This window comes from Melospiza melodia, chromosome 5 (genome assembly GCF_035770615.1).
Source record: "Melospiza melodia melodia isolate bMelMel2 chromosome 5, bMelMel2.pri, whole genome shotgun sequence".
In the NCBI taxonomy this organism is placed as follows: Eukaryota; Metazoa; Chordata; class Aves; order Passeriformes; family Passerellidae; genus Melospiza; species Melospiza melodia.
The window spans coordinates 3,784,367-3,798,708 of NC_086198.1; the positions used below are offsets into that span (position 1 = coordinate 3,784,367).

Sequence of the window (14,342 nt, forward strand, 5' to 3'; positions counted from 1 at the left end):
GGGCCAAGGGGCACCGGGCGGGCGGCGGCGGCGGCTGGGCTTTTTCCGCGCCGAGCAGCGCTCAGCTAAGCCGGGCTCGGGAAAACGCGGTCGGAGCGCAGCGAGCAGGCGGCGAAGCTGGTGGGTGGCGGCGATGCCGGGGTGCGGGCCGGGGCTGGAGCCGGGGCCGGGATGCGGGCGCGGCGGCGGGGCCGAACAAAGCGGGGGGGGTGGGCCAGGCTGTGGCTCTCCAGGTCCGCGTGGCCGCCCGCGTCTCTCCGGAGCAAGTCGGCTGAGGGAGCAGGAGGGGAGCAGCGTCTCGCCCGGGTAGGGCCTGGCTGAGAACGCCGCTCCCCCGGCTGCCCGCGGGGCTCCCGCAGGCCCGGCGATCCGTCGGTCTCTCGGTCGGTGGCGGGGGCGGATGAGAGTGAGCGCCGGCCTTGCCCGCGGGCCGGGCAGGAGAGAGTGGCCCGGTGCCAGCCCAGCGCCCGCCGCTTCCCCTGCCCGGGGGCAGAGCCGTGGCCTCAGGTGTTAGCTTTGCAGACCCTTACGGTAGCTAGCTTGTGCCCTTTCAGCCTGTCTCTGTGGAGAAGCTGTTGAAACAGAGAGCAGAAAGAAGGAAAAGCAAAGCAAGGCGCTGTAATTCCGGACTGCTCTCTGGTGACCCCATTGACCGGAAACTCGGGGTCGGGAGCTGTGTTTGGGTCTCCCAGAGCAAAGCGTGTTAAACCCCGCCTGTCCTGACGGAAAGCGTGCTTGGGGCCCTGGAAAAGGCCCTGCCCGAGGCGGGCTGTGTCCTGTCTGTTCCCTCTGGGCTGGGGGATCGGGCTGGCCATCTGTAGTCCTTTACCCTGTAACTCACGGTTCTTCTTTCAGGTGTCTGCTTGCCAGGTGGTAGGTTTAGAACTAGCACACCGTGCCCTTCTTGCTAAGGAACACGATGTGGCTATTGCTTATAGCGGTGGTGATGTGACTTATAGCTACAGGTGAATTAGTAACTCAAGGGTCCCAGCTACACTCAGAGAGTAATTCAGCTGATGTTACAGCTTCATGCTGGGTTTTGGAAGATCAGAATGCTGGCCCAGTGTCAGGGCTTTCCGGCAGCTGCATCTAGACCAGAAGCAATGGGAAGAGCAGTCTCAGCCTGCTTCCGTCTGGGGTAGCAGTATTTAGTAGGGGGATAGTGTCACACAGAAGATGTAATGGCATATTTCAAATGTTTTTCGTTTTTTCATATAGTCCGTATCTATATTCTCCTTCTGTTATTAGTCAGATAATTGTTGTTTGGTGTTATACATTGTAGAGGGGAAAATTTTTAATGTGCATGTCCGCATTACTATCATATGTCTTGTATGCATTCATGTACAAAAAATACTTCTTTGAATGCTTGACATTTTCTTTTGCAGTCATGTGATGTAGAAAACTGCTCTTTTCCTATCTTTAGGGAGATGTTTTACATTGCTGATGTCTGTTTTGAACATGTGTTTTAATAGTGCTGTACTCATTGCTTTGTAGCAGCAGATAGATACTAAATATGTGTTGTCTCCATATTTCAGGATCAGTTGGTAACTAAAGACAGTTTAGTTATTTGCTTTCTCCCATCTCAGAAGCTTTGGTATTATTTTTGGCACTATACCATTCATTTCTGTTGATGAGAATTGAGTCTCATTTCAAATAACTGTTGCTTTAAAAAGAAACCTGGTGATTCTTATGGCAGTGGTGACACATGATGATATGAATTTATTCTCCTTAGGTCCAGGCAGAATTAGTAAATCCAGGCTGGGATGGAGTAAAAAGTTGTTTTATTTATTGCTTTCTCTTATCAAAAGAAAAGCATTAAAACAACTGCATTTATGTCGGGAAAATATTTTTGCCATTATTGCTGTACAGAGAGACATTGGTCATTTTTGGTAGCTTACATAGCTTTGGACCTTTTAGAGCCACTTTATTTCTTACTACTTAGTATATGTAAAGATCATTGTAGCATCACCTTTATATTTGCTGTCTCTGTCTCATGGTTTTTGGGTTTTTTTTAATTGTGCTTTTTTTCAGATACAATACTATAAAATAAGCTTCCTAAAATCTACAGAATATATTTTGCTAGATTATAAAAATGCTGTTGTTCTTTTCAAGAACTTTTTTTTTTTATATTTCCTTACAGTTGAAACCTCATTTTATCTAAGCTTTCAGAGCAAATAATATCAAAGAGCAGAATAAAAATCTGTAATAAATTTTTAAAGCACTGCCGTGATTTCTTCCCCCTACCAGGATGAGATCATCCTCCGCAGGGAGATGCACGGCATCACTGCATTAGCTGAAGCAAGATGAGGCAATTCTTAGTGCCTGTCAGCATCAGCACCATCCTGCAGAGAGCATTGCTGTTACCCCGACCTGTGCTTGAGAGCACAGAGCACCCTGCTGGCTCAAACACACCTTTGAGTGCCGAGCAACAAAAGGGAAATCTTTGTGGGTGTCTTTTGTTCTTTAAAGAGTGCAGGTGACCTGGTGCCTGAGGGTGCTCAGGAGCTGCTGGATATTAAAAGTGAGTTACAGATTCTGTTCTGAAGATAAACCATGTGCATTTCAAGTACTCAAGGTGTTACAGCCAGTTTTTCTAGACGGTCCCTATAGCTTCTGTAAAGTCTCTCAGACAAGCTCCAGTTGTGATGAAGCAGAGTGCTGGAAGCTCTAACACTTCACTGAACAATTGGACCTGTAGGCTGTCAACTAGGCTCCCAGAGGCCTTAGTAAGAAATATTTTTATGATACAGTATTGCAAGCTGTGTTTTAAATTTTTCAAAAATAAACTAATATAGTTTGTTGTAATTGTAGGTTTTGCTAGCTACTTCCAATTTCTTTGTTTCTTTGGTGCTGGATCAAGGACAGCAGTTTGAGAGCTTTAAAATTTAAGGTCGCTAAAGTGTCAAAGACGTAAGTCTTATTTTAAGGTCACTTAAATGTTGAATATCTCTCTTAGTGTTTGCATCCTGCCTTAGCATTTATGTTGTGAGAAGCATTCAGTGCTGTCAGGGTTCTGCAGTTTGCTTAGTTCAGCAGTTTGGTTGATGTGAATGAATGCAGGAGAGCCCAATAACCACTCAGCCTCCCTCCAGATTCCAAGGGCTCATCTGTTGGCCAGAGTGTGTTGGCCTTCCCTGTGCTTTGGCTGAGTCTTTCTTTAAGGAGCTCTTGCTGTGTGGCTCATCTGAGAAACAGGAGCTAGCCACAGCTTGTGGAGGCACATATTTACTAGTTCACCCTCTCTCCTTCATGGACTTGCAGCCCTGGCACTGCAGAACTTCACAGTGCCAGGCAGCTGGCTGGGATCAGCACCTGGGGTTGAGCAGAAGTTGATTTCTGTGCTGACATGGCTGCCCTGCTGTCTGTGCACCTGCTAGCTGGTTTTGATACTGGAGTTGGCACATGATGCTGTGCTTTTTTATTTGGTTTGGCTGTTTGTTACTGTCGTTAGCCAAAGGACAGATGGAGGAAGTTAATAATTTCCCTATCTCTTATTAATCCCAGCCACACTGAAGGGTGTGGGCTGTGCTCGTGCACCTAGTTCTTCTCCAGGAAGAGTATGAGTGGCATCAGAATGGTGGGTCAGTCTGCTTGGATGTTTCCCTACAAATTCTGCTCAGGCTGAGACCTCAGGAAACTGAGACCCAAACCAAAGGATATTGTAGTAGGGATAGTTGAAAGAGTCATAGAAACTCCTGAGGCTGGGCTGTGCTGGAGCAGAACTTTGAAGCATCCTTGTCAATGAGAGGTGTTCTTTTCACTTGCTGGGGATCAGAAGCTCTGCCCTTCAGTTAGAGCTGGGTGCACACACCAGTTGTCACTCTAGACTAGACTTTGCTGGCAGTGCTGATGTTCCCTGCTCTCTAGGGCATAGGGTTGGATCTCTGTCATGCCACAGGTCATAAATATTTGAATTGCCCTTTGGAGTTTCTTGCCTTTTTCTTCCCACAGGGTACTTATAATTAATTAGACTTTGAAGTTAGGATGGATGAATCCAGATCAAGAGGCTAGGCAGTCTAGTTCAGCATTGTAGATTTGGTTCCTACCCTATGATACTGTCTTTAAAGTAAATATCTAAAATATAATGATAAAGTGTATTTCAGACATTATATTTCTAAAATACTAAGCTTATTTTGTATTTTGGTAATTTGATTTTCAGGAAATTTCCTGTTTCCTGCATTACATAATACAGTTGTCAAGTCTGGAACAATTTGGTGAAGAAGAAGACTTAATTACATCAGTGTTCTGAAATAATATTCAGAGCAACACAGAAGATCTTTTGAAGCCACTAAAAATGTAAGTAAATGTCTTCCTAGAAACAGGCTAAGAATGCAAATTCTACATAACCAAATTACTGCTTCTGGTGCATCAGTAATTGTTGCCACAAAAAGGGGTGTTTGTGTTGTACTAACAAGAGTACAGATACAAAGTTGAGATTTAATACAATAATAATAATATCATTATGTAAGGTGGCAAATATAGTTTGCCCCAAAGAACTTAAGCCTTAAATAAGAATCTTCATCATATCTGACCAGCAAATCTTGCTACTTGGTCTGGTTACTCATACTTTCTTATTCACCATAAATATATCTGCTGAAGTAAGTTTTTTTTAAATTCTTGCCTTGTAATGCCTTGTTTGACCTTCGTGAGGTCTCAGCACTACTAAGCAATTATTACTCTGTCCTATCTGGTGGTTTAAATTTGATTTATAATTGTTTTCTGACACTTGAGTTTAAGGTAACTTTTGGTAATATGTTCCATGTATACACAGAGTAACCGTGGAGGAGGTTTAATGCTTTTAAATTGATTTCTGATTTGGTATCCATTATAATTTATTGGCCTGTATTCTCATAAAAGTAAGTAGCCCACAGCATAGGGGTCATTCCATCAAATGATTTAAGTTATATTGTTGTGGTTTTATTTTACTACCATTGCAATTGCCTTCACATACACCAGTTAGAAAGGGATGCAGTGATGTTTCATTTGAAATGGAATGCAGAGAAATTACTCATTTCTCAAACTAGTATGACCTAATTTCTAATCTGTGTTAGTCTTTGCACATATCTAATAACTTGTCTTGCTTAATTTTTGGTTCTTAATTTCTAATGCATCTGGGGACATTACAATGTTTTAAAGATTGTTTTTGATTTGTTTCTCTCTTACCTTGCTTTTTGTAGATTTTTTGAAAGATTTGGTCATAGGGATCTGCAGACTTTTTCCCAGAGCTCTTTTAGAAGGCAATAATGTTCTTCTTTCAAAAATAAAATGTGTAGAGATTACTCAGAAAGCTTTTTTTTTTTTTTGCCTACTAATATCCTAGGCTAAAGTTATTCTGTGAACTGTCATAATACTTCTATTTTCTTGCATTTTCAAGCTGATAATTGAAAGCAATAATGACAGAAATGGGAGATGGACCACATCTGGGGGAAGATCAGGCAGATGCAAAATCTATTCCAGGTTTTAAAGGGTAAGTGAGGTACTTTTGGTTTAAGTCTTCAGTTGAAGTCTGCTCAGCAGCTTATGTCTAAGGGATTATATATGCACAATCAATCCTTGGTATCACTGAGCTAAGATTTTAAAGTTTAGCATGCTACCAATTACTTACCAAGAAGCTGTTGTGGCAAGGGTGTCTCAGCCTCGAGGAGTAACTGAGAGAGGCATCTCTGCTCCAGGGAGATCCTGGTGTGCAGCCTGCTCTCTGTGGAGGAGGAGAGGTGACTTGCAGTCCAACTTGCATATGAGCCATGTTTTGGGATGGTGCATGCTCAGCCAGCCCTTACATGTTGAGGGAGACTTATGGCTCTTAGCCATGGTGTTAGCTGTCTCCCAAAGTCCAGCTTCATCGAGGGGTAGCCATCATGCTGGCAGCTATTGCTTAAGCAGAAAGGAGCACACATCTGCCACGTGTCTTTAGATTTTGAATGTGGAAACTCAATGAAAATAACTTCTGTTTAGAATTCAGAACAGATTTGCTTTCTCAGAGCTGACCTTTCCTCCAGGTATATAGATTTCAAAATATGATAGTAAAAAAGCCCAACTGATTTCTTGTTGATACAGTAATTGGCATCCTTAAACTAAGTTTTCATAGTTTTCATATTCTCCTGCACAGAGGCATTACAATTTTAAACACAGTTCTTCCTTGATTGTTTTAATTTCAAACTTGCTGCTAGTTCCACAGAAGGTTGCTACAAATGCAACCTCACCAGTTCCATTGGGGTTGCTAAAATAGCCTATTGTTGTCATTACTTTGAAAAGAGAGATCAGAAATTAACACCTACATTTTGTCTGCTTTCTCTACAGAAAGAGCCTACCTGCTAGCAAGTCTATGGACTCTGGAATTCTGCCAGACTACAGTTACAGAATGGATTATCCAGAGATGGGGGAATGTGTAATAATAAACAATAAGAACTTCCAGCCACATACCAGTACCACTCACAAGTTTTTTTACTTTTTTCCTTAATTTAGATAAATTTGTGCTGTGTGTTACTCTTCAAAATTAAATATGCAGACCAGTTTTGATTGCACTCTAAAATTAAGTCATGGGTGTGATTAATTTCAGTCCATTCTCCCAAATATGCATAGAGGGAACACATTAAGGTGTAGCAGTAATGAGGAGGAAAACTGATCTGCAGTACAAGTTTCTCTTACCTTTTGTAAATGAAATTCTTATGTCCTTAAATAGGGGAGTAGATATAAAAATAAGATGCAGATAAATCTACAATAGGTAGAGAGGGTGGGAGATGATATGCCCATGTAACAGTGCAATGTTGTCTCTGCTAGAGTGGATCTGGAATAATGGAATATTTCAGACTGATGCAGCTATAAACAAGAAAAATGATTTGTCTCAATCAGGCCATGCCATCTATATAATATGAAAAAATAACACATTTCTCTTGTGTATAGGGATGTCATCCCGTTCAGGTACAGATGCAGATGCTGCAAGTGTCAGAGAAGTTTTTATGAATTTGAAATACAAAGTAAAGATCAACAATGATCTTTCATGTGGGAACATTTATAAACTATTGAAAAAGAGTAAGTTATTATATGTTGTGTGTGTGTGTGCATTAAGTCAACTACTGTTTCCAAATACATCTCTTGCCCTCACATCTCTTCTTTCTGGGTTCTTTTAGATGCTTTTTCACACCTTCTGGTGATTTATTGCTAAGGATAACATGTACATCATAGTTTCTATGTTTATTCATCTTAGCTGTCTCTCCATCTTTTGTGCCATGACTGTTGTATCCGTATCCTTTCTCATCTTCTAAAGAAGGATGGAAAAAAGGCTGAAACTTAAATGCAGACTGATTTATATTCTGATCCTGGGATCACTGAAGCTCTGTGAGTTGGAAAGAAAGCTGCTAGATTGGGTGGAGGGGTTCTGTGCTTAATGGTGTGGCCCAAAGAGGGGTTCTGATTGAGGGACCAGAACTGCAGGTGTGTAGACTGAATTTTCTTTTGGATAAACAACTCACATCTTGTTTACCTTGTGAAACAAAACACCCTTCTTTCAAGTGAGAGCTTTATACTGCTGTGTCAGTCCTGCTTGCTTTGGACTTGGCTGCATCTAGACCCACACATTAAATGGTGTTGGTGCCCTGGAACACAGGCCATTCCAGTTAACTGGTGCAAGGTTCTCTGCCATGACTGGGCCTCCTGCCCACTAGTGCTCTCCCACACTGTTCCAGGTCATTCTGAAACACTGAAAGTGTTCCAGTGATTATTCCCAACAGCAGTTAGCCTGCAGCGATACTGGTCTCAGGTTTTGTGTTTGGTTTTGTTTGGGGTTTTCTTGTTTGTTTGTTTGTTTTTTTAATGAAAGTGTTTGCTAACATTGATGTAGGTCTTTAGTGCCAGTTAATATTTATGCCAGAAAATGTTCCCAGACATGGTTAATTCATTAGTATTGTTGTAGCTGATCTGTTGAAAGTAGCTGAAAATGTGACTCTTCTAAATGTAGTGATTGTCCATTATTGTAGAAATGCCTGAGTGTACATCACTTGAGTAAAGTTGAAACAATTAATTTCTTCCAGAACAGAAATTTAGTGTTTTGTTAAGCACAAAAGAGTAAGACTTCAGATTTAGGGACTGTTTTTATTTTTCATCTAGAAACTCTTGCGTCTTTTTGAGTTACCACTCATAATTTCTTTTGGATCCTTTCTTTTAACCTTGTTTGTATCTTTTCATAAATTTGAAAAAGTCATCTTGGTCCTCAAGTACATTTCCCACAATGTCAGGCAGCAAAAGACATTGGAGAATATAGATTCTGTGCTATTTGTATACCGCAAGATAAAAAAAAGTATAAAACTACAAACACTTTATATCAAGCTTAAATAACTGTAAGTACAAAATTAAGAGGATTCAGAAATCTCTCTAGACCTCAGCACAGGTAAAAAGTGAGAGACAAGTGTAGTGCTAGAACCTGCAGGAGCAGCAGCAGCCATGGTCATACTACATTTAGTTCCCATGTAATCCAAGTAGTTGAAGCATCCCCAGTTGGAAAGAGAGGAAGGACTTCTCCTTTCTTTCCCAAAACCCAGGGTATTCCATCAGCCCAATCCCAGATCACAAGGGTGACCATCATTGCATGAATGAGCTATATCATTCCAGCTTGGAGACACTGTGGGAATACCCTTTTTGTCTCCTGACTATTCCTGGCCTAGCTCTGTGGCCATGTCTTGCAGTGGGGAGGGTTGGACCTTAATTTGGGGTTTCCTGTGCCCAACCTCCTGAAGTAAAGTAGGCAGGCTTCTTGTGTTCAGAAGTGAAAACTCTTTGGAGGTTTCTAAACATGCCAATTAGTTCTTAAAAACTTCTGTGACCTAGGAAGGATCAAATGCTCCAAATTTTTACAGAGTCCAGGAAGTTAAGATAATTCTCTTTTTTTATTTCAAGTTTCTGAAGAAGATCACAGCGAGCGAAGCAGTTTTGTTTGTGTCTTGCTGAGCCATGGCGACGAAGGATTGATCTATGGTACAGATGGGCCTCTTGAACTGAAAGCACTAACAAGCCTTTTCAGAGGTGACAGGTGCAGAAGCTTAGCAGGAAAACCCAAGCTCTTTTTCATTCAGGTGATGTACAGCTGAACAATGATGATCAAATCAGCCAGATAGTTTAAAAAAAAAAAACATTTCCCACTAATTATTAGTGCAAAAAGTTAATCCTTTCTAAAATAGATTTAAATGTAATTACTTTCAGTGTAAGATTCTCTTCAGATCTAAAGTGGCACAATTTTCCCTGTTAGGTAGGCTGTATTTATAACAGCTGGCATTGTGTTGATTCTATGTATTAAATAAAATCTTAGGTAATATTTTAATGAGTTTTTGAGTGCACTTTTGAATGAATACTCAAATTGTATGTTGATTTAAATAAATGTTAGTTATCTTCTGAGTCTGTCTAATGGAAATGTGACACATAAATTCTTGTTATTTTTGCAGTTTTTTAATGATATAATTTTTAAAACACAAAATATCATTGTTTTTATAATGATCACTGCCTTTACTTTTCTATTTTAACATTATTTTACTTTTCTATTTTAATATTATTTTACTTTTCTATTTTAACATTATTTTACTTTTCTATTTTAACATTATTTTACTTTTCTATTTTAACATTTTTTTCCATTCTTCTTTCTACCAAATAGGCTTGTAGAGGGACAGAATTAGATGCTGGTATTGAGACAGACAGTGGATCAGAAGAAACAATGTGTCAGAAAATACCTGTAGAGGCAGACTTCCTGTATGCCTACTCTACAGCTCCAGGTGAGGCACTGTATCCATGTCAGCCTGTACTCATGCTGTAAATTACAGCTTGGAGCGGCACCCAGCCAGTGGGTGAATTCACTTGTGTGCAATGTCCTTTGGTCACTTTGGGTCAGCTGTTCTGTTGTGTCCCCTCACAGGCTCTTGCCCAGTCCCAGCCCCTCGGTGGGGGAATGCTGGGGAGGCTGTGCTGCTCCCAAATGTGCTGATAACAGCCCAAGGCACTGGGGTGTTATCAGCACATTTCCAGCTGCCAGTGCAGAGCACAGCACTGCGAGGGCTGCTGTAGGAAAATGAACTCTTCCTCCTCAGCCAGACCAAATACAGTCCTTCATGGAAATAAATATTTACTTCCCTCGATCACTTTTTTAGTTTGACTTGATTTCTTGTTGAAGTAGTTACTATTCTCAGCTCCTACAAAACCCTTACCAAACCCTGAATATATCCTTCTCACTAGCAAACCCTCAAATGTTCGTCTGCTGGAAATTCAGTTAATTGGAGTTGTGCAAACAGTTTACAGCAAGAGGAAAAGATATTATTCTCAGAGAACAAAATAATCAGATGTGCAGAAGTGGATGATAAGTACCAGCATATTACTTGTCTATTGACTGTATTTGTATTGCATCCTTAAGCAAAATTGGTAGTGGCAGAGCCCTTCATATGTCCTATTTCTACTTAGCAGAGATAGGTTCAGTCTTTAATTCTGCACGTATTTGTGAAATTAATGACACTGAAACCCATTTTCCATCTGTACTGTCACCTCTTTGTGTACCCCATGAAAAGTAGTAAGTGATTAATGACTAAGATTGCTGCAGCAGAAGATAACTTTCCTGACTTTTGATTTTCTTCCTACTTAAGGTTTTCTTAGATTATAAAAGATGACAGGATTAGAAAAGAAATTCAATTGGAATTTGTGGAGATTATAAAATCTAAATGTTGTTGGTTGGTGGATTTGAGTTATTTAAAATATTGGTTGCCATTGGAAACAATGCATTGTTCTCCTAATTGCTGACCTGTCCTGTATCAAAGGCTGCTCCCTCTCATCACTTTGACGTTGCTCTCTTCCACAGGCTATTACTCCTGGAGGAATGCAGTTCAAGGCTCGTGGTTTATTCAGTCACTGTGTGAAATGCTGAAGAAACATGCAGGGAAACTTGAACTCATGCAGATTTTAACTCGTGTCAATCGCAAAGTGGCAGAGTATGAGTCCTGCTCAACTCAACAGGATTTTAATGCAAAGAAACAGATTCCATGTATTGTCTCTATGCTTACCAAAGAATTTTATTTCCCTTCCTAAAATAATTTTTCAGTTCATGCTATTTATCTGCATTTTATATGCAATATTAGTACAAAATACCACTTTTAAATCTGAATAACTGTTCACTACTGTGTGTGGCACAATGAAGTGTCTCAAAGTTAGATATATGTCTGTTGTTAGAGATAAAACATACTATCTATGGGTGTGTAGAAATGCAAAGCTCTTTAGCTTGCATTAAGTAGCTGAAGCAGATTTGAAAGTAGTGCTCTGAGTATTGCAGAAAATGAGGAAAGGGAGACTGAAGAAAGATCAGATTGTTTATTGGAGCAATTTGGTGCTACATTTCACTTTGCCGAAGGGGCACAGAAAATAAACAGCTCTTGTAAATAGTTTGGTTTCAAATCTTACCAAGAAGATTCAGAATGTCATTGCTGGTAATATGATGGTGGTGTCATCACACATTTCCTCTTAACTCAAGTTCTTAAAGTTTAGGTTAGTTTATAACCTAAACTATTTTTACACTTTTGGGCATAAACTGTGGAAAACAGCCATTTCATATTTTTGCATACAATTATGAAGCATGTCTAGAAGTACAGTCAGTTTTTCCTGATAATTTGTGATAATTTACTAACTTTGTGTATGTAATATTAGATAAAACAATTATATCAGCATGGAAGCTGTTTCAAAATAAATTTTGTATTCTGACCTTGAAGCTGAGTGCCCAAGGGACCAGTCTTCCAAAATGTCTTTTTCTGCAGCTCTCTAAGGGTGAGCTGTTGGGGCATCTTTGGGGCTATAAGAACTAGTGCAAAAGGAAGTCTGCATTCTGAGCAGTCTGCTTTCCTCTAGTTAGCCTTAAATGAGAATGGGTTGGCTCTGTGTATGTCACATGTAATCTGTGTGAAAACCTAGATTTGTGGTACTGGAGAAATTTCACTTCATAATGGTAATTCCATGTGTTAACAAATAGTAAATTTATATCTCTTGACTCTGAATTTTGTGAGACAGACTTCTACAAAATTGCAAAACATTTTTGCTGATATTTCAACTTGTAGCAGTCTTTTTAAGATCAGTGGAAGACAGAATATGGAATTATTATAGGTGCTTGCGAACTTGAAAACCTTTTAAAATTCTGTAGCAAAAACAATGCTGGAAAATTGATGTCCACTTCAAGAGGCATTTTGTATGTGTTTTTTTAAATTAAATACTGTTTCCTGAATTGTATCATGCTTTTCTATGTGTGTTATTTGTTTAGGATTGATAGCTTTTGCAGATTAATTTTAACTTTAATTCTTTCCTTTCCTCAAATTACTATTGTCCTTTTTCTCCCTCATTGGCCTTATCACCCAAAATTGAAAGGAATCCCCTTTAAAGCATTGTATGCCATTGTACAGCCAGGTGGTAGAGCAGTGACTTGAGGCATGGGAAATGCAGGTTCAAAAGGGATGCAGAGGAGGCAATTTTAAATGCTGTAGATGAGTTCCTTGATGACTGCCTGCTGGATAGGAGCAATTCTCTCTCTCATAGAAATGTTCCGTGAGAGATGGTAGGTCTATTTTAACTCCTTGAAATTTCACTTCTGGGCAGATTCTTACCCATGCTCCTGTTGCAAAATTAAATAGGCCTTTTCTCATAGGTTATGAATTACAACAAACATTTGCAAGGTTTTATGTTGTAAATAACTGACAGGACTTCTCTTAATCTGCTTCAGAGTAATGGGGCAGAGGGATGTTCCTTGAGTTACTAGTTATTTTGCTGTGAAAAACTCCTGTCACAGAGTTTGCTCTTCTCTTAGATTTAATAAGTTCTGGTCTGAATTTGTCTTGGTCCTTTAAAGGAAAATTACTGTACAGCTTTTCCAATGGTCCTTAAAACAGAGCCAAGCAAAACCTAGGCTGGGCTACAATGAGTAGCCAGTTGGAGGAATGAGGCCTGCAGCCATGAGATACACTGAGGCCTATGTGGAAAAGGGATTTCCTGAGGTATGCCATGAGCTCTGGTGCTGCAGGGATTACAGTGGGCATGCTGGCCTGGTGGTGGGGGCCAGGGCTTCTCATTGATCTCACCTTAGCTCTGCAGCTGGCCACATGGAAGAGAGAGTGACACTGCACGTTCTACCCAGGGCATGACCCACAGTCTCTGTAGTTTCTCTCTCTGTAACTCTCTCCATGTCCCTCTTATGTATAAAAGTGGCTGGGCCACCCCAGTGTTCATGATGACAATAACAGGATACTTGACTACAGTCTCACTTTCACTTCTTCAGGAAGTATTTGAGATCTTCTATGGCAGAGGATGGGAATGTGACTACCATGCAGACAAGGTGATGGGCTTGCTCCTGTCTCCTCCTAAAGCAGGGACGTCTCCAGTGAGATTTCTACCTGTACCAGAGCATGCCTGGAAACACTTGTGCATAGTGCTGTGCTCTCAGATCATGTAGGTCTAGTGAATTTATCACTGGCAATCCAACAAGAATTTGTTAGATTGCTTGTTGCTCCAGTTTACTGCACTATTTGTTAATGTGTGGTCATGAATGAGCCCAGACTTAGAGCATAGCCCACATTGTGCATCTGAGATCTTACTGAACACAGCCAGACTTACAGTGCTGAATTGGTTATAATCAGAAATTTGATTAGCCCCGTCCAGCTTCTCTGAGGACTAGTTGGAAAGCAGGGGAGCTTATTTTCTGATGAATTTCTATACTCTAAGCACCAATCATTTAGCAGAGGTAGGGCTTGGGAAATCAAGTCCTTTCAGGACAGGAGCCACGTTTCACTCCAAGGCAGTAGATTCCTTACAGTGCCAAGGAGGCACCTAGCTACTTCTGAGGGATGATGTTCCAGTCTATAGGACTTGCTTGTAGAGACAGAGCCTGTTGGAGAAGGCAGAGGGAGAGGTGATAACATCATTTTTTCTCACATCTTACTTGTCTCTCCTATTTTTCTCATGTCTTTCCTAAACACCCTATTTGTAAAAATTCATCTCACTGCCTCCTACCCAAATTGAACATTCTTACTAGATCACATTTTCCTAGTTATCCATGAGCTCAGTAGCTCACCACCTCCTTGCCAAGCCAAGTCAGGTGAAAGGCTGGATGAAAGCACTTCCATGAAGGTGAATATACCACCCAGGTGGGAGCAGTTCACTTCCACAAGGGAGCCCTTTCATGCCAGCCATGGCTGCAGTTTCCAAGCTGAGCTGGAAAGTGAACAGCTGTTTCCACCTGAAGGTCTGTGACTATCTGGATTGTAAAGTCCAGTTAAATCATGTCCAGAAGGCTTTTAAGAACTCTGACATTAGTATTTTGCTGACTTGAAAAGCCAACAGAG

At 40.7% G+C, this 14,342-nt stretch overlaps 1 protein-coding gene across 1 annotated transcript; it reads left to right on the forward strand.

Moving 5' to 3' along the window:
- Positions 1-6: 6 nt before the first annotated feature.
- CASP3 (caspase 3) lies at positions 7-12,240 on the forward strand. The gene is made up of 8 exons (XM_063156100.1): positions 7-120; positions 4,160-4,296; positions 5,375-5,467; positions 6,301-6,425; positions 6,904-7,032; positions 8,893-9,068; positions 9,641-9,758; positions 10,829-12,240. Exons 3-8 carry the CDS (start codon positions 5,394-5,396, stop codon positions 11,053-11,055), a joined length of 849 nt encoding a protein of 282 aa, XP_063012170.1. The 5' UTR covers positions 7-120; positions 4,160-4,296; positions 5,375-5,393; the 3' UTR covers positions 11,056-12,240.
- The last annotated feature ends 2,102 nt before the right edge of the window (positions 12,241-14,342 follow it).